This window comes from Phoxinus phoxinus, assembly GCF_949152265.1.
Source record: "Phoxinus phoxinus genome assembly, chromosome: 9".
NCBI classification, from domain to species: domain Eukaryota; kingdom Metazoa; phylum Chordata; class Actinopteri; order Cypriniformes; family Leuciscidae; genus Phoxinus; species Phoxinus phoxinus.
Genome location: NC_136884.1, coordinates 15,190,908 through 15,215,518, shown reverse-complemented (window position 1 = coordinate 15,215,518; position 24,611 = coordinate 15,190,908). Strand labels below are relative to the sequence as shown.

The following is a 24,611-nucleotide window of genomic DNA, read 5'->3' as shown; positions in this document are numbered from 1 at the left end:
TCTTAAGTTTTTCTTGGCTTTCTTGCTAACGTTAGATTGCTATATTCGTTATGTGTATAAAAAACAAATGTGTGTTATTTGCACTCTTGCAGCTTTGAATGGAAGACGCCCCTGAAGAACTTGTGGCAGTTATTGACAGCTCACCATCACTTGTATGCTCTGCACTCAAACAAATACGCAAATACAAATGATTCATTTTAAAGATGCTGTCAAACACCACTTTTTTTTTTCTTTTTTCTTTTGAAGTACAATCTTTATTAATTGTTAACTCTTCAGAAAATGTTTCATTTATACCACATTGTTAATGTTTAAATGAAGTACATTTTTGAATGTTGACTTTTTTATGTAAATGTAGCAGATTTAATAAATTGTATATACCGGTAAACTACATGTGAGTTTGTTGTGTTTTGTTACATACACGTTTTGACACAAAAATAACACATAACTATAATATTTCATCATACTCTCTGTGTTAACACATTACAAATATGTGTGTGAGATGACTGCTATGCATTTTATTTGTTATGTCAATTGTATTGTATTTATGCTGTAATATTATCAGTACTTGACACATAACCTGTTAATGCACTTATTTCAAAGTTTTGTTTTGTTTTGTTTGGTTTTAATTATTTGTACATTTAAATAATAGTTTTTCCCAACTTATTGTTGTTATTGCAATATTTAAGTTTAATATAATCAAATTTGCTTGGATAATATAAAACATTTTTTTAAGTAGTTTTAAATAGAATATAGAATTGCTTATTGTAGGACACCAACTTCTTAAAAGTGTTTAATGTCAACCACCGATACACAGCTGTAGCAATACTAACATTATGTATACAATTGTTGCGCGGTTCTGTAGAAACCTGGGTTACAGTATGTATGTTATAATAGTAGGAAGGACAGTGGCACATTTCACCATGGCTAAAGTCTAGCTCAAGCCTGATTGGTCTGTTGATGTCAACAAGCAATACACTTTTTGTGAAAATTGCTGATGATATTACAGTCATAGGGATTATTCTGTCAACAATGGAAATGATCTGGTGATCTAGATTTGCATGTTGGCCAGAATTAATATGTATAAATATTAGTCTAAAGTGATTTGGCAGCTTTTATTTCCCATGATCTGAGGTGCAAGGTCAGTACCCAGCCCGTTCTTCCTCTGCCGACTGACTGAGAACTTGCAGGATAGATCGGGGGACATTCTCTCTTTAATCACCAAGTGTCAAGTGTATTATTCCAGACCAATCCCACCCGATTCATGTCCTGTTTGATCTTCAGCCGTCTAGCTCATGCTATCATTCACGTTCCCTCTGCACTCTTTTTTTTTATTGTTTTTCGTTTGTTTTTCAGTATCTGTCATGTGCCATGATTCTTGCATCTTTAAAATGTAAAATATACAATATGATTTTCTTCAATTGTTTACATGACGAACAATTCATCCACATAAATATTGTTTCATCGTTTGTAAGTATTTTATGTTTAGTTGTGTTATTAAACTGCCCATTATGTTTATTACACTGTAGGTAAATCTTCTAGTTTTATAAATAAAAATTATAATTATATATAGCAGGAATGCTCAAACATTATGTCAAACCTAGTACCCAGTGAGATTTTACATTAATGTTAAGGTCGGCAAAGTTTTCCATAAACACTTTTTGGTTATTCTGGTTGAAACTCTCTTCACATCCTGATAGCAATCAATAAAAGAAGTGGTCTAAATATTAAACCTTGTCCAAGAAATGTTCGTCCTATTATTGCATTCGGTCCGAATCCAATGATACGATGTCCTACCTGCCTGTACAACGTATGTATTTGCATACCTCCATGCACCCTGCTCGCCCGCAGACATCTCACATCATCAGCGTGTCCCATGATGCAATGCAGAGTTGTAGACAGACAGTCACAGAGCGCCACAAACAAACAGCAGCCGCCTTTACAGTTCCTCCTGAACCAAAACAATGAGCTTATGCTGCGTTCACGTCATGTCATAACCGTAATTACGAGATGACAACCCGTGACGTTCTACTCGGAGCGGTTAACGTCCTCAGACTCAAATTTATGTGTTTCCCTGGCAACATTATCAACGCCGAAATTAATCTGCAGCAGTCAGGTGGTTCAAATAGGAGCTCTGTAAGTAGTTTACGTTCATTATTATTGTAATATTATGTGCTTTGAGACACAAAGTAATCTCTTGTGACGTTTTGCAGACGTGTGTGTGTTTATGTGTTTTGAAGGTGTGTCTTTGGAGAGTGTCTGAAGGGATCTTATGCTTTCAAATCTTGCTATTCAAAATCTTGCCTTGCCACAATATTTTAGTAATTTAACAAAACAATTGCATTTGCAATTGATATGATTGTTTATTTTTTTTTCCATTTAATTCAATTTTTCATTTGTATTATATACTATATAGTATCGATCTGCATGTTTATTTTGGTTCTGACTTCATTGTACTGCACTCACTCCGGAGACATCTTGTTCATTGTGTTTTTTGTAGAACAGATGGAGTCATTGACTTCATCCGCAATTACAAAGCCAATCCCCCGTAAACAAACACACTTAAACACATAACAGACACCTACCGATTTGTAATGTCTCGTTTTTATTCAAATAAACAAACAGTCTTAATTGCCTCATTTCGCCGAGATTAGAGGCAGAAACACACACACACACACACTCGTTGGGTTTGTGGCTGTGGGACATGTGCCCACTGATGTCTGTCAATAATCAGCTCCTCAAGAGCCTCCCGAAGATTATTAATAATGTCGTTACCATTATTGTAAGTGAACTACTCAGCAGCCATCAGTCCACACACACACACACACACATACACACGGATGGGCCCTGAGGGCGGAAGAGACGTTCAGGAAATCACTTAGCAGCAGTAATGTGGACAGATGAGTGCAGGAAACTGAAGTGTTCATTCCTCTCTTTCACCTCCCCCCCCCCATCTCTCTCTCTCTCTCTCTCTCTCTCTCTCTCTCTCTCTCTCTCTCTCCGTTCCAGCGGGTGAGTTTAATTGTAGCTGAGAGACGATTCACGCCGGCCATTAGCTTTTGTGGTTTCAGCGTTTCGCTTTTTGAGCTTTTAATCTGCCCTCGATGGGAGTTTAATCTTTACTGACTGCACAATTACCTGTTTGAGACAGATGTGTTCTATTACACTGGTATTGAATGCGTTTAGACGGTGGGATTATGGCTATTTGGGGGTGTCCTAAGAACCAGGACAGCAGTATCTGTGTCCACATCGTTTAGTTTTATACATTATATACCTGTTTTTTTTTTTTTTTTTTTTTTTAATGTCTTTCATATTTGTAGCATGAATTCAAACTCCCAGTTCAATTTAACATATTTCACCATAATCAAATCCATTCCTGCCTAAAATTCTTCCAAAATCAGCACAGAAAATGTGGAAAGTCTGAACATTCTGTCTGGGTCTTCTCCTAACCATGACAAAGAAACAAAGTCATCTGTCTCTGATAGAGTTGTCTATATTCCAGATTGCAAATGCATTCAAGTTTATTAAGTAGTTTGGTTTATTTCTTTAAATGAGTGAAGGAGTTTGTCCAACTAATCAAAATAATGCTGGGGAAAAAAAGGGGGAAAACAACTACATCATATAGTTATAGATAGGACCCCTGCAGACCCTCATGACTATGTGTAAAAAGGTCATTTAAATTATATTTTTGTGTGTGTGTGTGTGTGTGTGATTTGCTGATTTTAGTTCAGGTTGTATCATGTCATGTGAATTTCTGTTTCGATTAAATGCAGTTCTAACTTCCTATGCATGAAAAAAAAATGTACCACTGTTTCCACAAAAATATAATATATCATTGATAATAATAATAAATGTTTCTTGGGCACAACATTAGCATTTTAGAATGATTTCTGAAGGATCATGTGACACTGAGGAATAGAGTAATGATGCTGACAATTCAGCTTTGCCATCACAAGAATACATTATATTTTAAAATAGATTAAAATAGAAAAGTGTCATTTTAAATGCTATTAATATTTCACAATATTGCTGTGTTTACTGTATTTTTGATTATGAGCATAAAATACTTGGTTTTGAAGTTTTTACCTTGAAAATAAAATTTGTTAAACTATTTAGTTGTTTATGTTTTTAGAAATGTCTACAAAGTGTACATAGTTGAGATTTAGAGTTTCTTAAATTCAAATATTTTTTTGTTCGCGTGCGTGTGTATGTGTGTGTGTGTGTGTGTGTGTGTGTGTGTGTATAGCTGGCGAGAAGGATCTATAAGGGAATTCCACTGCAGCTCAGAGGTCAAGTTTGGTGTCTGCTGCTCGACGTCCCCAAAATCAAGGAGGAGAAGAAGGACTTCTACGAGGTAAAAACAGTCTCTCCATTCCAGCATAGCCATGATTTTCTTTAGAGATAGTTTATTCCACAGACGTGTGTGTGTGTGTGTGTGTGTAAGAGAGAGTCAATCTCATTGCTTAAATATGACTTTCTAAAATAGCCAGCCCCTGAGGTTTGCAATGTAACACTTATGTGGTTTGACACACACACACCGCAGAGGGAAACATCACCCCAAACGGACAATAGCAGCTTTACTGAAGCCCTGCAGCATCCAAGCAGACAGAAAACATGATTTGCAGGCTGTATTCTCCTTTAACTGGACGTGTTTGTGTGTGTGTGGCAGAAATCATGCTGTGGTCTCTGCAGAATGTTGACTGTAATTCACTGCTAGTTAATATTTATTATGAACTCAATGCCCTGTCTCTTCATTTCTCCAGAAACTGAAGATCAGAGCGAGGGGGTTGTCTCCAGACGTCCGTCAGATTGATCTGGATGTGAATCGTACATATAGAGATCACATCATGTTCATGCACCGTTATGATGTCAAGTGAGCATCCAAACACACATCAACAGAAATACACACACAGATACACAGGAAGTTTTAATGTTTCATGCTACGATGGGCCCTCAATTGACCCTTCGAAGGGAGTTTGATTGACAGGCGATCTGACCAATCATAATCCGCCATTCGCCGAATGCGCCATTTTTTGTCCGACAAAGCAGTCAGGAGAGTAAGTGGATTAACGTTGGAGGATTTGAACTTGAAAAACGGAGTGTACTGACGTCTTCCCGCGGTTAAAACAACACTTCTTGTGTTCATTCATGTTTATTTGATGCTATAAATGAACTAGAAGGAAGAGATGATCGGTTCACGAGCAGCTTTAACTGAGGCGACACAGCGATCTGTCAGACACATTAAAGAGCCACAAAACGGCATTTATAGTTAAAATTTCGTTAAAAAAAATGACCTAATAGTAAAGTTGAGACTGTTTCATATTAAAAGTAACCTTGTCAGTCCTGTCTGTCAGCATGTTGTCAGTCTCCTCTTTGCTCCGCAATGTATTTTTCACTGCGTGAGAACATGGTGTGGCGTGAGAGCGGTGTAGCTTGTCGGACATAGCAACAGTAACTAAAGAGGGTGGGTCTTTGCGAACGGTCAAATCATGCAATGACGATTAGTGTGACATAAACCACACGAAATTCGATCAGAGCGGTCAGACTGAAACCGATTTCCAGAAATGCGATTTGAATAGGATTTCTAACAACATATGAATGTAGTTTAAAACGGATTTGTAAATATCGCATCATGTTTTGTTTTGTTTTTTGCCGTTCACACTTGCTAAATATAATCAGATTCCAATCGGATATGCACAAATTGGATTTTAACTGACAGTCTGAACATAAATGTTTTTTTTGTTTTTTTTTAAGTTATTCGGTTATCTAAAAAAAAATGTTTTGCTTCCTAACAAGTTATTCAAATGTTTTGTTTTTAGTTTTGTTTTCATATAATCAAGTATTTAATTTAATTGAATGTAATATAGTATAATTTTTAATTTAATTTATTTTATCTGAACAACTCATTTAAGTAGCCAAACATTTTATTGCAAATATTGCATACATTGGTGTTTTAGCTTTCATACTAAATTGCTTTGCTGATGGAGACTCTTTTTTTTTTTTTTATGTAGGGCTTTAATCTGTCTGTGTAAAATACATTTTTTATTTCTCCTCGGAGGTGCTTCCATTTCTCATGGCCATAAAACTGCTACATTTAACCAGCATGCGAAATGGAAAAGTTGCGAACGCAATGGAGCGAGAGAGAGAGAGAGACGCCCACGCCCCACCGTTTCTCTTCCAGTTATTGGTGTATTGAATTGTGACAGGGCTAAAGCGCTCATATTGATTGATGTGACATTTACCTGTGGAGATTTAAAAGGGTCAGATCATTCTCACAGTGTGGCCTTAGACATCCACAAGACTGAAAAGAAACATTGAGAGAGGGAAAGAACAGAACATGCAAAAATGTGCTAAAACTTAATGATCTATCTATGGCATATAAAATGAAAAGGAGAATGGAGGACATGTACATGATTGTTTTGTGTGTGTTTCAGACAGCAGGATCTGTTCCATGTGCTCACTGCATACTCCATTTATAACACGGTGAGTCAAAAATACCCCTTTTTTAAATAGCCACGCTGATTTCAGTTTGCTTCCTAATATTGAGTTAAATTGCTGCCTCAGAGTCAGCAATCATTTTTGAGCATGATTTCAGTTTATGTGTGGAAAGAAGCTGCACACAATGGATTCTCACTCTTATGGTGTGTGTGTGTGTGTGTGTGTGTGTGTGTGTGTGTGTGTGTGTGTGTGTGTGTGTGTGTGTGTGTGTGTGTGTGTGTGTGTGTGTGTGTGTGCGTGTGTGTGTGTGCGTGTGTGTGTGTGTGTGTGTGTGTGTGTGTGTGTGTGTGTGTGTGTGTGTGTGTGTGTGTGTGTGTGCGTGTGTGTGTGTGTGTGTGTGTGTGTGTGTGTGTGTGTGTGTGTGTGTGTGTGTGTGTGTGTAGGAGGTGGGCTATTGTCAGGGCATGAGTCAGATCACTGCTCTGTTACTCATCTATATGAATGAGGAAGATGCTTTCTGGGCACTGGTGAAGCTGCTGTCTGGACAGAGACACACCATGCACGGTACATGCACACTCTTTTACCCACTCTAGAACTGTGGTACTGAACTGGTGTTGAGAAGTAATGATAATAATACAAATTGTCATCATAACAATAGTGGATATGTTAGATTTTTGTAATGTAAGAGAAAAGAAATGGAAGAGAAAGTGCATCAATTTAAATGCAAGATAATCTAAACAGCCAGCAATTATAAAATTATATAAATATCTCAATTAAATGACTACCGGTACCAATACTGCTAATAATAATATCGTTATTATTTATCTATGTATTGTTTTCAAAGAACTGTGCGTCCACTTGCATTCAAGATAATACAAACAGCCTGCAATTATAAAATTAAATATCTAAAATAAATAAATTATTAATAAAAATGATAATAATACTATTTATTTTTTATGTATGTATTTTTTCAAATAACTGTGTCCACTTAAATTCAAAATAATCCAAACACCCTGCAATTATAAAATTAAATACATTTCTAAAATAAATAAATTATTAATAATAATATTTACTCTTTGTTTTTTCAAATAACTGTGTCCACTTAAATACAACATAATCCAAACAGCCAACAATTATACAATTAAATAAATATCTAAAATAAACTTTATTAAATTTATTATTATTATTGACTTTGATTTTTATTTATGAACTGCAATTAAAAATGTTCATCAAATTAATAAAAATGTAATAAATATCTCAAATAAATTAATGAATTAAATTATAATTATTAATACTAGTGATACATTTAGGCTTATCTTATTCATAGTATATCAATTCATAATATTTTGTTTTACTTTTTTTTCTATGATAAAATTGTGGTACTGTTTTCAGTCACCACTTGATGTCCAATGTAAAATATGGGTCCTGAAGCAAAAATTATTTGGGAACCATTGAGCTACAGCACTAATGTTGTGTTTACTTATTCAATACTGTATATTGTAAACATGCACTTCACATACAATTTCTATAGCAAATTGAAAAATGTTGTTGTGATCCTCTAGGTTTCTTCATACCAGGGTTCCCTAAACTCATGCGCTTCCAGGAGCATCATGATCGTATCCTGCAGAAGATGATGCCTAAGCTCAAACAACATCTAGTAAGACAAAAAAACTCCAAAACATAATCCAAACTACATTCAAAAAGTGATATTTGAACCTTGGGCCACTTCACTCACACTTTAGAAAAATTCCAAGGAACATTTTATTTATTGTTAGTGTAGATACACTTATGGCACAAAAGCTGTCACTGGGACAGTACCCTGTAAAAAGGTTTTAAAGGGCACCTATTATGACATTTAAAATGTTCCTAATGTTGTTGTGGGAGTCCCCAACAACAGTTTTACGTGCATGTAATGACAAAAAACACTTTTGTTTTCGTATAATATGCATTTATTTTTACCTGATTTGCTCACCGACTCCCAAATGATTCGTTCAACGACTCGTTTTTCCAAACCCCTCCTTTGCGCGACGCTAATCTGCGTTGATTGGTCAGATGACCCAGCAGTGTTTACAGATATAATACTTATTTTTAACACGGAGTACAATGATGCTTTTATCAATTAAATTGTATTATAATAATGATTATAGTCCACTGCTTTATAGTTTGTAGTAAAAAACGAAAAATAAGATAAATAATTTAATGTTATGTTAGCGAGCATAGCCCAGAGTTCATATTGTAAAAGCACAATCAGTCTTTGTTTGCATTAGCCCGATGCATAAACATAACGTTTTTACACAAAAAAAAAATGCAGTTACGTTACTACGAGGTATTACTCTATTCTTTAAGACAACTCCGAAAACAACGACAAACACTTCACATATCTCAATACAATTGTCATTGAAGACCTAGAAGCTAAACGGTGCTTACACAACAAACAAAATAATTATTAAGCATGCTACATAAAACATAAAAGCAAAAATTATTAATAACACTTACAGGTTCTGATACGGAGGAGGAAGCTGATGCAAATACACTTGGAACTAAACCTTCCTTCAATATCAACCGGCTCGCGATCCAAGTTTGATTGCATTTAAAAAGCAATCGTCTTCAAAATGACGCGAACAAAGCACAAGGCTCGGACTATACTTCTGTGGTATAGTGAATTGTAGCCACTTAGTCTTCAAATGCTCCTCCTTGGGCAGATGAAAAAAGTTTTGTTTCGAGTCGCACTTCAGAAGACAGCGTCTCGTCGCCATGAGCCTTGGAGCGCAATAAGTGGGCGTATCGTATTCAAATAACTTGACAAGTTGACGTCATCTAGTCAGAGAAAAAGCTTCGGTCTTCTAACGATTCATAAAAATGACTCAGAGTCGACTCTTACTTTTGAAATACAATAACTTTATATACGGTGCACTTTCATATTTCAAACTTTGCAGGATGTTTTTGTTCACTTAGATCTATGTTACACACTACATGAAAGGTAAATTTCAAAATTCCATAATAGGTGCCCTTTAATATGTACCATTTAGTTACTAATATGTACCTTTGAGGTATATGCACTCTTTTGGTACAAGGGTATCACCCCAGTGACATTCTTTGTACAGCTTTTGTGTATTCATTTTATACTTATTAATGCTGTGTCCAAAATTAACTTTTCACAATGGCTGAAAAGCTTCATATGCAGTCTTATTTTTGGCCTATATTGTGTTCTCGGTTTGTCAATAGTCAGTGTCTTTTCTAAAGTAAACCCGAACAGAACAGCTGGCCAACCCTGAGGGCTCATGTAACAGAGAATCCACAAAGAAATGCCAGCAGGGATTCATTAAAGGGCAGAGTAATTAATAAAAGGCAATATTAATTAATAAAGAGATGGATGGAGTGATGAATGAATCAATTATTAGTGTGTGAGAGTCAGCCTTTGATGTGGGTGGATTAGAAAGAGGATAAAAGGGAAGGATAAGCTTCACTCTTTAATGTGTATGTGTGATGATATGGCCATATGACACTGATTTTTGCAGTGTGCACAATATATGAATCATCTACTATATATGCACGGGATGCATGTACCTGGATGACCTACATTTTAGGAATACAAATGGTGCCGTATACAATATGCATTGCAAAGACTGAGAAAAAATAAGATTATTTTTAATATTATTATTTATACATTTTTTACAAAGTAGGATTCTAGGAGGAAAAAATAACAAGAAACTCAAATGTGTAACTTACTATTTTTTTAAACATTCACCCATACAATTTAAAGAAGTATACGCTGTGCAGTGTATACAGTTATACAGGAGTATTGCTTGTGTGCTCATGCACAAAATGTTTTTGTCTTTGTTTTGTTGCCATTCACTTATTAATAACTGTAACTTTGCTGCCCTCTACAGGATAACCAAGAGGTGCTCACCAGCCTGTACACTATGAAATGGTTCTTTCAGTGTTTCTTGGATCGGGTATGGACACTTAAAACATTATTTCAGTAAATCAGAGCATAGTATCATTTTCTGTTGTAATATTATTTGTGAAACCTCACTGATTTGAGTGTGTTTATATGTGTTTTGAATAGACTCCGTTCACGCTCACGCTGAGAATATGGGACATTTATATTTTGGAAGGAGAGCGAGTTCTGACTGCAATGTCCTACACCATCCTCAAACTACACAAAAGTAATGATTGTGTGTGTGTTGTGTGTTTGTGTGTCTTTACTTGGCTTTGTGGACAAAATTGCTTCTAAGGTACAGGTATATCTAAGGTTAAGATGCTAGCTAAACCTGAAACATCTCCTTAAAAACCATCATTAAAGCTAAAAATGTTTCAAATATTAATATATTAAATAAAATGATTGATATGTGCAAGGGACAACGTGCAAAATAAACCCTGAAAGGACTTAATCATAATAGTCGGTATAGTTATTATAATTATTGTGTGGTTCTTCTTAGGATTCAAAGACTTTGAACATGTCACATTCTAGTTGTAACCACTTATGTTTCCTCTCTCTCTCTCTGTGTGTGTGTGTGTGTGTGTGTGTGTGTGTGTGTGTGTGTGTGTGTGTGTGTGTGTGTGTGTGTGTGTGTGTGTGTGTGTGTGTGTGTGTGTGTGTGTGTGTGTGTGTGTGTGTGTGTGTGTGTGTGTGTGTGTGTGTGTGTGTGTGTGTGTTAGAGACCCTCTTGAAGTTGTCTATGGAGGATCTGGTGAAGTTTCTGCAGGTGACTCTGTCAAAAGATTTCTGTTTTGAGGACGACTTTGTGATAGAGCAGCTTCAAACCTCCATGTCTGAGCTCAGACGATCTAAACTGGAGCTGCCACCTCCAGGTACTTTAAACACACACACACACACAGACACATACTAAAATCATGGCAAATCATAAAATGTATGGCTGTGTGTCACCACCCATAGAGGGAAACCTCCTGCTGCACACACTGTCTCCTGGTAATCTCTCTCTGACTCTATCTACTTTTCCTTTATCTCTTGCACATACACACACACACACACACACACACACACTCATTCACTGCTGCTATGTATTGTTTGTCTAATCTGCGTTCTCTCCCTTTCGCTTCAAACATAGCTTCTGCTTACACTAGTGGGTCTGGGAAAGGAGGGCGCCAACCCTCCTACAAAACCAACCGGTGGGCAAAAACGCACTGACTACTTTATCTGTCAATCAACCAACCATTCGTTCGTCTACCCCTATATACACACGTCCCTCTCCCCTCGTTTGTTTCTCTGTCTCACACAAAACCTGGGTTCTTCAGCAAAACATTTTTTGACCGTATGCATTGCAACAAGCTGAGTTATAAAATTCAGTTGACAGGAAATGCGTGTAGTAAACACACTTAGATTAGTTCACTACAAAAATTAGCAATACAAATATTTGTAACCTTTGTATTTTTGAGTAAGAGAGTATTTCCTCATTACCTTAGCAATGTGCTAACACCAAACTATTATAATTAATACTTAGTCTCCTAGCTAACAGGGAACATTCCCAACCTTCAGAAATAATGTTTTCATAACTTAATGGGAACATTTTTTTTTTTTTTTTGCTGGGCTCATGTTCGATTTAAATGGGACCTATTATGCAAAATTCACTTTTACATGGTGTTTGAACATAAATGTGTGTCAGCAGTGTACACAACCACCCTATAATAGTAAAAATCCACCCACTTCTTTTATTTAATCCCCATAAATCATAAGCAGTGCAAATAAGCCGTTTGCAGTGTGACGTAACATTGCACAGGCCCCGCCCACGACTGCTAACGGACTCTGCCGTATTAGCATAGACCCGCCCTGAGCATTTAACAGCAGCATCCAAGTAAGAAATATATTCTTATTAAAGCTACTAAAGTTATTTAGTTAAGAGCACTAAATAGTTTTCTGTTTTTCTCATTGTTTGATTCATATTAACAACATATATAGCCGTAGGTACTGTATAATACACTGCTTTTTACACAGATCTAATACACACATGCAATTTCTTTAATTGCTGTTTACATTCACAGACAAAACCGACTGTGTTTATGTGAACTTCGTTATCATTAAATATGGCTTTAACGCATGCAGATAATACACTTTCATGATGATGAAGAACTGTCACTTGAGTGTAACCGAGATAGAGATAATAATCAAAGCCAAACAGACGTTTTAGTTTTTGTCAGAGTACCGAGGCATGAGCTGTACAGGCTCCGCCCTCTTCTGGAAAGTGGGGTGGGGAGCAGAAGCTCATTTGCATTTAAAGATATATGCACGAAAACAGCATGTTTTCACTTCCACTCAAAAATAAGTATTTACAACATGGTATAATAAATTATCTTAGGGGCATTTTGACGTGAAACTTCACAGGCACATCATCTTATATTACATCTTGTAAAAAGGGGCATAATAGGTCCCCTTTAATGAGAAATCATACATAACCATTCTTGATTTAAACAATACATGCCATTGGGCCTGTAACCTGCATTTGGTGCTTTGCAAATCCTAATTTTGGATCCAAAGTATGATAAACCAGCACCTTTGAAGGTGGTTTGTTTGGATTTGACGTTTCCGTTCCTCACAGCCCTTTCTCAACGCAAACCAAGAACCGCCCCAACCATCAGTATCTGTGTGTAAACGTTCATCATTCCCTTGACGTTTTCTTCAGTTTCCTTCACTGCGAACTTTAATATCGTGCACATTCTGTGTGTTCCAAAACTTACCTAACACATCCTTTCTCCACATGGTTTGTATGTTCACAGTCAGGCTTGAACAGTAAGTGTTGTGTTAATATTTTTATTTGTATTTTTTAGCTTCTTAAATCTTCAGTGTTCCCAATCTGAGCTTTGATTTGACACCAGCCGTGGATGTTTGTGGTTTGTTGTTCTTTGAATGAAGTGTCAACTGTAACTCTTGTTTTATTTGGCAGTTTGGTTCTGCTAAAAGACATTCAGCTGCATGACTGTTGCATTTCAGTGTGTGTTTATGTTGTCATGGTTTAAAGACTCCGTGAAATGCAGTTTGCTTTCCAGGGGACATTCCCGTTCTACAGAGTATTTTATTGTTCATAAATTTGTACACGCCCCTGAGAGCAAGAGTCGTCATCAATATTTTGATCTGTTTCTTATGAAAAGAGAGACTGCTTATAAAGTTTTCATGGAGTCTTTAATACCTGGCATTTCTGTGTTGATATTGGCTCTGATTGGCTGCTCTGCTGTCACCCATGCAGGTAAGGAGGATGAGTTTCCTAAGAAACCATTAGGTCAACTTCCCCCTGAGCCTCCAGGATTGGCGACAGGAGCAACCAATCATGTGGCTAACGGGCAGCCGGTCGGACAGACAGGTGTGGGTCTCCCCCCTCGTGGTCCGAGCCCTGCCGCAAGCACCAGTAAACGAGCAGAGTCTGGTCCCATCACTGATGGAACACCAGAGAGGTACCAAGAGAGTCGGCCACCCAGCTCACTGGACAAGGTGCCTCATCCAGACAAGAGCGAGAGGGATGCACGGGGTGTGGACACTCAAAAGGAAAGAGTCCCAACCCACATGCCAAACAGCAGTGCAAGAGTTGGTGGGAAGGCGTCGACCCAGAACCAGACAAATCACAACTCCAATACTAGATCCAGCATGCGCAGGGAAGTGGGACCTCGCTGGGTCAAGCCTTCCGAGGGCAAACTGGAAGCAGTCAAGGCTGCAGCAATTCGGGAAAGCCAGTCGAGTCTAAATACGGGTGTCCCACCCTCGCCCAGCTCCCTAACTCCAGAGGAAGCCTCCGGGGCACAGCGCCGACCCCATTCTCGTACATTTGTTTCAGGCTCCAACCGCGCTTCCAATGCCTCGCAATACGACAATGTCCCGGGACCAGACGGAGAGGTTATGGAAATTATAGAGCTGGAGAAACCACCATCTCGCCCCCCATCCCGACCATACACTGGACCTTCTTTGAGACAAGGCAGTCCTACCCGTTCTCCTAGTAGTGTAGCTGGTGTTTCTCCCTTTAGAATGCCCAAACAGAGCATGATGCAATCCAAACCAGAACCTCGTGCACCTCTGCACTATCCACCTGGCATGACGCCTGTCTACACTACCTACAGTTCGGATTCTCGGCCAGAGGACAGACTATACGCGACTACGGGACGTGGCTCATCTAACCCCTCTCCTGAGAAAACTTTGATGAACAACAGCTACTTAACCTACCGACGGCCTCCGCCAAACATGCCCCCGCTCAGGGTTGCTCCGGCTGAGCTTTCTTCCCAGATAGACAGTGTTGGCGAGGGCGGGTATTACATGAGACAGCCCACCCGATTGGGGTCTCCTGCTTACCCGCACACAGAACTGCGTTACGAGGGACACAGACAGAGAGAGGGCTGGTTTGGGGACATGGAGGCAGGGCCTCCGCGGTCTCCTGTGGGACTACCTCGATCTCCCAGCTTCCAGAAGGCTCAGCTGTCTCCCATTCACCCAGTTCAGGAGTTTAACTTTGCTCCTGCTAATATCTCGGACGCTGTGCTCCATTTCAGAGGACACTACCAAGAGCACTCCAGCAGGCAACAGCTCCCCCCGCTGTTCGGAGGAGCACACTACAGGCACGCTACACAGGATGCCTTCGCATTGCAGGAGTCCATGCTGCTCTGAGAGGGACAGACAGAGACCCAAATAGAGGGATACACTGTATGAGGGATGGCTAGCTAGCAGTTTTCTGTTGGTTTAATGCTTTTTGCATTCTGTTTTGTTTGTTTATTTGTTTGTTCGTTTTGTCTGGCGAGTCTTACTAAACAAGAGTTGCCAGTTTCAGGCATTTGAACTGATCAAAGACCGACTGAAGAATTTTACTTTTGTTTTTGCCCGTAAAATAATCTTTAACTGCCGATGTTATAGTTATATAACAGAGCTTAAATGTGCAAAGAGAGGTTTTTGTTGTTTGTTTATTAGTACACTGAGCTATTTAAATGGAGGGTTAAAGACAAACTCAGTTACTGATCTATTATCATCTATTTTTTTAATGCATTTCAGACATAAACACATACTTTAGAGGACACTTGATTCCTTGATTGTGAATATATATTTTTAAGAACAAAGATTTGTGCAGGTTAGATACAGTATGGATAATTATGAACTAAACAGTGAACATAATTGCTGTTGGACAGAACGTTTCGATGCATCACTACAGTGTTCAAATGAGAGTAAAAAGCTTGTTTGTAAGGCTTGTTTTTGAGGTTATATATAAAAAAGCAGATATTTAATTTTAAATTGAAAGGGAATTTAGGGGGTATGTGCATTCTCGAAATCTGTTAGGCACTGGCCAGCAAGGAGATCTTATATTGTCAGTTCATAAAATACCAGATCAAACCGATTGATACTCGAGTTTGTTCAAATTCACTAACAGATGACTCTGTAACATAGGGTGAAATAAAGTACACCGGGACGTCAAAGTGGCCCAATTTACCCACATTCATCCAATAAATGTCTGTGATGCCCAGTGCAAGTTATGCAGTTAGTTACTGAAAACTCTGTTAGTATTCAATAATATGGCTGCTAGTTTGTTGTAGCATGCAGCTGCTGTGTTAAGTTGGTTGTACCTGTGCTGTTACTCAGTGGAATTCTTTTAATAATAGACCTTTTTTTATATAGCAGCAAGATTATCAATTTCAAATTTTACATAAGCACAGTTGTTACACTTTATACCACAATCAACTCATTGAATCTCTACAGTTTTGTTCCAGTCCGTGCCATTTCCTAATCTTATTTAGGAAACTAGATTAGGCTGCTAACCCACTAACCTGTTTTTGAGTGAATCTTTTCTCTCTTTTTTTTTTGTATCAGCCTACTTGACATGATTATATGGCATGGCTCAAACTCATTTGACATTAATTTTAATATTACACACCAGTATATTTGCTACTGAATAAGCAGAGATGGATTATTTCATACTGTAATATACCCTAATGACCAGCCCAAACAGCTTCCAGAACACTCCACGCAACACTCACTCTTTGTATCCCTTTCTGATGCCATCTGCTATCATACCACAGCAACAAAAACAATTTAAAAAATATATTTTTTGTCTTATTCATGGACAAGCAAACTAATTTATTATCTGCTGCTCTAGCCCCAATTGTTTCCTTCTTCCATGCTTGTCGTTTCAGTATATAAACCGGTTTAGTGCATTTCATTTTGACACAGCATTCCAGTTCAGATTGTTGAACTGTCTGAACATGATGTCTTTGTTAAACTACTAAATGCAACTTGATTATTAGATTTCCCTTTCTCTAATAAAACAACATGGGGTGATTTAAAAAAATATAATATGGCCACTGTTTTGTTTGTTCTAGCCGTCTCAAATTGTTTAATGAATGTAATATGTGAGATCTCATTCAATTCTAGAGACTGCTAAATATTTGGGATGTATGAATTTACTGCAACCACCAGATGTCTCCATCTGCTTGAACACATTGTGCAATTTGAGACAAGAGATCATTTTCAAACTTAACCATTCATGAAGCTGTGGGTAAGGGTGCATGGTGTGGGTCCGGAAAATGACACTTGGTATAAATGTTTAATCTTTATAGTATGAGTCTAATGACTTATGTCATTGAATAAATGTCAGAAAACATATTAAATTAAGGCCCTGACATGTTGGTCATTCATTTAAGACGTTTCACTTTTAAGAAGCTCAACATGTAGAGTATGACACTAACGCTTCATGGGTTCACTTCCTAAACACACTTACAGATAAATGGGACTTGTATATACTTTAATAATAAGAGTGATTGATGTTTATTATCTCATGATAAAGAGAGCCTAGATCATTGTTTTCAGTTCCCATGACTTCTTTGTCTCAGCCAAACATAGATGTGGAAAATGTTTATTTTCATTTGGTAATTCTCCAGCTGTGCATCTCATTTAGTATGAAAGCAATCAACAGCCACCTCTTGAAAAGCCAGGAAATCAAACTTCACATAAGAACCAAAACATAAGAGTTGCCTGGTGTTGAAATTAAACTGTATGCGTGTCAACCTTTTTCCTGGAACAAACAGATGACTAGAGGAACCTCCAGGTCACTGGAAGAAACTATTTGTTGTCGTGTTTAAAGTGACATAATTTATGGGCGTTCTGTCAGCGTTGACTTGAGGCTTGATCTGTTGATCTATGCTGTCAAATTTGTTGATGCGACGATTGTTTATAAAAACTGACCTAAAAATTAGTCGACCACAGGCCAAATAAAGAGAAAGACCCAACTGAAAGAAACAGCTTAAAGGGATAGTTCACTTCAAAATGAAAATCCTGTCATAATGTAAGTTGTTTCAAACCTGTATAAAATTACTTCTTCTGCTGAACACAAAGGAAGATATTTTTAAGAATGTCAGTAATCAAACAGTTAATTGTCCCATTGACTTCCATAGTAGGAATTTAGGAAAGAAAAAATACTATGGAAGTCAATGGGACCAGTTAACTGCTTGGTTCTTCAACATATCTTCTTTTTGTGTTCAGCAGAAAAAAGCTAGTTTTGAAACTAAAATGTGACATTTTGAAGAATTTTCTTTAAGGGCTTTTACATCAATAGTACTGTACTATCATTGTTGTAAATAACAGAACAGTCACATGACCAACCGGAACATGGCGAAAACTAGAAACATATAAGACAAGAAAACATGGACATGAAACAAATCCCCAACCAACTGCGACAGACATGTATCCTCTTTACTATATTTTCAGATGTTAAACCCCACTTTCAAGGAGCAAACCATATCTAGAAACTAGCTTCCCAACACCCACGCAAAGACCTTTGTAATGCCCTAACAACCACCAAGAACACCCTAGCAACAACCGGGTATGCTGACAGCATCTTTTGCACATACACATTTCAGAAAATATATAGTTAGTACAAAGAGTTCCTGGATCAGCATCTTTGTTGATCGTGGAACAACATTCCAATCAACAGTCAGATTTGAGAGACAAGTTATGTCAGTTTATATCAAGTTTCGGTTTACAACCAGGGTTTAGTGCTTCTACATCAGTGTTATTCACCTGTCATGTCCCTGTGATTTTATAGATAACCTGGGTAGGGTTAGGGGTAAGCAGGGGCGTAATTTGTGGGGGGGTTGGGGGGGAGATACCCCCCCCCCCCCCCCCAAATATTTAAATCTATGCATTACCCCCCCCCCCCCACACACACACACACACACACACACACAACAAACATCACTACACAACATGTGTACTTGATCATCTGTCATCAAAAACACTGGTTAATAGCTAAGGTGATATAGCACCATTGTTCAACATTAACGAAACTCTGCAGGCAAAACAAGTTCATTGTCTATTCTTATAGACAATGAACTTGTTTTGCCTGCGGAATTTCGTACCTGAACAATGGTGTGACATCACCTTAATGATAAGCTATTAACCATTTTTGGAGTGTGGATGGTATCCTACCTTAGACATGACTCATGTATGAAAACATCACTTAGGCTGTTTATGTTCAAGTTGTGTGTACAGGACAGAAAAAGAGGCAGGAATGCGCAGGCCACCTTCTGTTATTGGAAAATAAACAGCAAATACTTTATTTTCTTTAAAACGGATCTTGTTTAAGTTTGTAGAGAAATGACCTTTTTCTTCCAGAGACTGGAAGCACTTGTTATCCTAGAAACCTGAAGTAGACCAAGCTAAAGTACTTTTTTAGATTATTATTATTATCATTATTATTATTATTAGCCTATATTATAAGAATAAAGAGGAAATGCAAATGTGACTTTGTGATCGATTTGTGTGATCTTTTGGACAATAGTATAAATATATTTCCTGTAATCTACTTACTATGCATAATTTTACTGTAGTGAGGGCATTACAGAATGTGCTTGCAACCGGTATGCTTTTTATCTGGCTGTAGATAGCCTACTGTCGCCCTGAGGGACTCTGCTACACCTTGAATTTGACAGCAAAATTCAACAGATCTTCTCATAGTGCACATACATGAGACGAAATTATATGGTATGCATTATTATACTTTCTTCTATGTGTTGCTCTCTTATATGGTATTTGCATGATATGTAAATCTGGCGGTCATAACAATGGTTACATGACTTGTCTTTTGTACTGTTTGTTAACCCTTTGGTGTATGATGTCCATATCTTTAAAACTCTTAGCCATGCATGCATGTTAGATCCAAACTATGGGCACCTTTAACCATTTCCCATAATGTCTGACATCTCTTAATTAAATTAAATGAGTTAAAAAATATATTTGAAACTACTTTAAATAAGTAAAACTCAATAGTATTGTTTTAAGATAATCGTGGACAGTATTAAAATATATCATGATCCATGACAGGCATTGCGTCAGTCAAAAGTCAAATATCCAAATTGAAGTAGGCTATTTCCAGAATGATGGGGCACGCATTCCTAAATGGAATATGCAAAGTGATCTTCAGTTAATACCTGTCTCTGTACCGAGTCCGACTGCTGAACTGTACGTTTACAATGTACATTTTAAATAGATAGAGCAGTTTACTGAACACTTTTAAGTTCGTTTAACTTTCAAGTGTCACTGATTCAGTGTGTGTTTGCGCGCGCGTCCGCGTGTGTATAGAGGCGCTCCGCCTCCACGCGCTAGTACACCAAACACACGAGGCTGGCTTGAGTGAGTCAGTTGAACTCACAGCGGAATGAAACCAGACACCTTCATTTCATCAATGACACGAACAGGAGGGGTTCATATGAACTTTATTAACATGATGTGAGATGTTATAATGACCGCGGAGTAACTAAACAAACAGGAGAAAGTCTTAAACTGTGCCGGAGAACAACCAACGCACAAGAGGTAAAGCTGCTCATTAACTCATTAACGGTAATTTTAACTACAACGTGTAACGTTACACTTTTGTCAGTGAATACCTTTACGAAGTTACGTTAATGCAGTTTGTTTCTCTTTTTAAAAAATAATTTTATTTAGGTGTAGTACGTACATGCTATATTGTGTATGGTTTAAACAGCAGATTTCTATCAAACAACAGGTACCATCACTGTATCATAGTTCCACCACAGTATTTTTTGTTGTTGATAGATGAATGGCTACCTAAACAGGTAGGCTATGTGCATAATGGGTGCTTATTTTGCCCACAGCAATATTTGATATGTTAGTTTGTTAATATTCAGGCATTTACAGTTCCCTACTGGAAAAGGGAAACATAAATATTTAAACACTTAAAAACAAACACACTCTGACTTAACAGAGTTTAAAGCATGATATTATTACATTACTGCTCTATCTATATAGCTATCTGTCGATCTGTCTGTCAATTGATGTCTTTTTGTCAATTGATCTATCTATATATCTATCTATATATCTATCTGTCTGTCTGTCTGTCTATGCATGCATCATGCAATGAATAAATGCCCTTACAAAAAGTACTGTGGTGGTACTATGTTATGATATAACTATGATAATAATGCTATAGTACTGAATTTACAGCATTTACATGGTCGATGGATTTATTGAATGTCTTTCTAAGCCTACAGACTTTTAAAAATATGTGGTATCCGTGTTTGACAGACAATGGGATAATAAGGGCACGTCACATCATTGTTGTCTCTATTTTTTTCTTTCTGGAAGAGGTTCTCGCACTTTTCTATTGTGCTGGCTGAAAGGATGTTCGTCTTCACGCTCTGCCTGTACTTATGGTCCTGGCTGTCATCCATTCACGGTCTGGATTTTCGCTATCATAACAGCGTGGAAATGGAGCAGTACTTGAAAGACGTCAATAGGATGTATCCTGAGATCACACATCTACACAGCATCGGACAGTCTGTTGAAGGTAAAACAGCTGTGGTGCTGTGTTAAACACAATCATGACAATATTTTCCCATGTTTGTCTTCTGTGAGTTAAATTCCTCTCTATCCGTATGTGTTCCTGCAGAAGAGCAGTACAGTGAGCCATATATGTATCTATGTATGTATGTATGTATGCATAAAACAGTCATCTAATTTGATTGGCCTTTTGATATACAGTCCCTCAGCATTAGAATTTTTCACTGTTTGCATTGTCTGTGTTTGCGGGATCAAGACAGGGAATGCCAGTCTGTTTATTTTGCTGTGGTCGCGTTAAACTTTTGGCATGCCTTTTTTTTTAAGATTTAGATTTAAAAAAATAACCAGGAGGTACATTAGGATAACATTTTTAAAATAGTAAGAATAAATAAATAAATAAGATAAAAACACAAAAAAATAAATAAATAAATAAATAAAATAAAAACATTTGGAAATATTAACATGTTTTACATCTTTCCTCAATTTTTTTGTGATTCTTTATTTATTAAACAGTTTATGTGTATAAATATTTTACAACAAATCCCAATATCTGCCCACAATCATAAGACTAAATACAAATAAATGAATAATATGACAATATAATAAAATAAATCTGTGAGCAAAACAATATATAGAAGGATATCAAAGTCTCAAGATCTCAAACTTTTTGATAAAATCTTAATAAGGTCCAACCAAAATTGTATTGTCCTTCTGGTGGCGCCGTGCACTTTAACTGTGGGTCATTCCAAAAGAGCAATGTCCAGCAAATAGGACATCCAAAGAGACATAGCTGGGGTAGTTGGTTCCAACCACAGTTTTAGGATAACCTTTTTTAGCAGATATTTTATTCATTTATATTGATTAAGGTATTGTCGAACTGCCTTCAAATTTAAAAACATTAATTTCCCCCATTTGTGTAAATCAATTTTGATAATGGATGATGCAGATTAATTAAATAATAGTCCTTATAAGACAAAACATGGCATAAGTGAAATAACCAAAAAAAAACTTTTTCTAAACATAGTTGATAGTTGGGCAAGATGTGATCCTTAATAATTGGACCGAAATATTACCAGAAACAAGCTGAATGAGGGGGACATTTTTCTGCACAGAAAAAGATATGACATTGGATGCTGTATCGCCTTTTTTAAAAACATAAATTCAACATATAACAATTAATTGAAATGCTAACCTACTGCTTTAAATTCGGCATATTCAGCTAAGAAGAGGTCATTGGTCACACTTCGTAACATAATTCGCAAGTCCGAGTTTTCCAAAATTTGGAACGCGTCGAAATGCGACAATTTGCTTGCTAATGAATGGAAGTCAATGGAATTATGAAACGAAAGGCGTAGTGTGACGCCCCTTTAGAGGCACGGATATTCGGCGGCTGTAGGTTACCACCTCACGCCAGTAGGTGGCGACAGGTTGTAGTTGGTTGAGTCTCGTGCGAACGAATCGCGATTCATTACTGCGTAAGTATGTTTCTCAGAGGTGCTTTTCATTGCACTTTTTGTTTGGAACAATTTTTTAAGGATTGTTAAAAAAGCAATATTACTCGCAATCTGAATATTACCTGCGCCCTCATGTCTATGGCCAAATCAACAGCACTCTTACTCATTTGATATTCCTTAAAATACATTTTGTATCTATTTTAATTTGTAAAATGGTCATATGACTGGTATTCATAAGCATATCCCTTTTAAAATTGTGAATTGTTTACTGACAGTTGTTTCATGTTTACATAAACAGTGGCCTCAAAAAAAAATTGGTACTTTTTAAATCTGTTTGAACATCATTGCATTATTTAATGTGGTTAACTTTAGGGCATTGATCTGCATCCACTGAAAATGAGTCCTGAGAAATGCTCTAGCAGTATTTGTTTGCTTATGAGGGAATTATATTAATTATCTAATGCAATGACATTCATATATTAGAAGTGTTGCTTAAATGTCCAAATATTATTTGGGGTCACTTATTAATGAATATTGCTATAAAAGTTTCCAATATACCTTGAGTATCTTTCACTGTCTTATGTAACTGGGAAATTCACATTAGTATCTCTCGCTCAAATGCTGTTCATAAAAGTACCGGTTCACCTTGAAACGTCCTGTGTAAAGGTGTCGGATACAATCCCATCAGCCATTTCAGTCCCACTACATGTTGATCATAGTTATGAAAACACATAATTACTTTCTATGAGTGAAGCCCTACTAGTTTGACTGGAATTCCAGGAGCATTCATGCATATTGAAACACCAATGCTTTCAACCATTGAAAGAGTGAATCATCTTAGGTTTTAGATTGATATAGTCGACTTGTATTTTAATAATGTTCAAATTGATCTGTCTTCCACATCAGATAAAGTGTTTTGTTTATTTAGTGACTTATACACAACATTTGTTAAGGATCTTGGCCTCTGACCGAACTTCACGTCTTGTAGTTTCTAAGCGCCACATACCAAAACAGTTGAAGTGAAGCAAAGCGGTTCATATCAGCGGCAAAATCACAACTCGCTTGAACGTTTCCCATGGTTCTGCTCAGGTGCTTGGAAAGACCAGCCAGTTTTACTCTATTACCCCGACAAAAGGATCCTGGGTAGCTTCAGTGCCATGCTTCAAAGGTCTTTCTCTACGCCTATACGGTCATACTGAAAGAACGTTTTGAAGCAGGCTGTTTTGTCTGGGGATGTTTGAAAGGATAGTTTGCTCATCCCATTTGTTATTTGAAAGGGAAATCAGTGCAGCTAAAGATTTGCTGTTTTTCCACAGACGGTCAATCTGACAGTGTTAAACAGAGCCGGTAAACACTTGCCCGCACAGGAGCACAATGCAGCTCCTGTGCTGAGAGATTGGAATAACAAATAAAGCTGACCTTTGATTTGCATTTGGGTGACAGACAAGACAGTAGCTTTTACAATGAGATAAAATGAGTGTCCGACATCCTTAAGATTCCATGCTAAAGTTTTAGACTTTTTCTTATTTAAGTGTTGCTCATCCTGGTCCTGATTTCGCCTTGTTTTTAAAGCATAAAACTTTGCTACTTTTAGAATATTCATAATATTAGGCTGATGTAAAAAAAAACATTTAAATAACATTACCATTCAAGCGTTCGGGGTCTGCAAGTTAATGTTTTTGAAAAGATGCTTACCAAAGATGTATTTATTTTATAAAAAATGCAGTAAAAACAGTTTTTAAAATTACTAATATTATTCTTATATGCTGATTTGCTGCTCAAACATTTCTTATTATTAGCATTGTAGAAAACGAGTGTGCTGCTTAAATGTTTGTTTTTTTCAGGGGGTTTTTATGAATATGAATTCCAAAAGAACAGCGTTTGTTTGAAATGGATCTTTTTGTAAAAATTTAAAAGTCATTACTATCACGTTTGATGTATTAAAT

The 24,611-nt window shown here is 37.1% G+C and overlaps 2 protein-coding genes across 3 annotated transcripts in view; both read left to right on the top strand.

Annotated features, from left to right (window-relative positions):
• usp6nl (USP6 N-terminal like) overlaps nt 1-17,024 on the top strand; it is a 53,822-nt gene extending 36,798 nt beyond the window's left edge. The window contains exons 7-15 of one of the 2 annotated variants that reach the window (XM_079623688.1): nt 4,244-4,351; nt 4,761-4,870; nt 6,432-6,480; nt 6,879-6,999; nt 7,998-8,092; nt 10,326-10,391; nt 10,505-10,604; nt 11,098-11,250; nt 13,638-17,024. In XM_079623688.1, the coding sequence (XP_079479814.1) occupies nt 4,244-4,351; nt 4,761-4,870; nt 6,432-6,480; nt 6,879-6,999; nt 7,998-8,092; nt 10,326-10,391; nt 10,505-10,604; nt 11,098-11,250; nt 13,638-15,040 (2,205 nt within the window). In that variant the 3' untranslated portion in view covers nt 15,041-17,024. The remainder of the gene's footprint in view (nt 1-4,243; nt 4,352-4,760; nt 4,871-6,431; nt 6,481-6,878; nt 7,000-7,997; nt 8,093-10,325; nt 10,392-10,504; nt 10,605-11,097; nt 11,251-13,637) is intronic. The other variant, XM_079623687.1, reaches the window with a different exon arrangement.
• A 2,713-nt stretch (nt 17,025-19,737) lies between these two features.
• The window catches only part of cpm (carboxypeptidase M), a 36,454-nt gene continuing 31,580 nt past the window's right edge, over nt 19,738-24,611 (top strand). The window contains exons 1-2 of the mRNA XM_079622934.1: nt 19,738-20,224; nt 21,017-21,218. Of these exons, the coding sequence (XP_079479060.1) occupies nt 21,053-21,218 (166 nt within the window). The 5' untranslated portion in view covers nt 19,738-20,224; nt 21,017-21,052. The remainder of the gene's footprint in view (nt 20,225-21,016; nt 21,219-24,611) is intronic.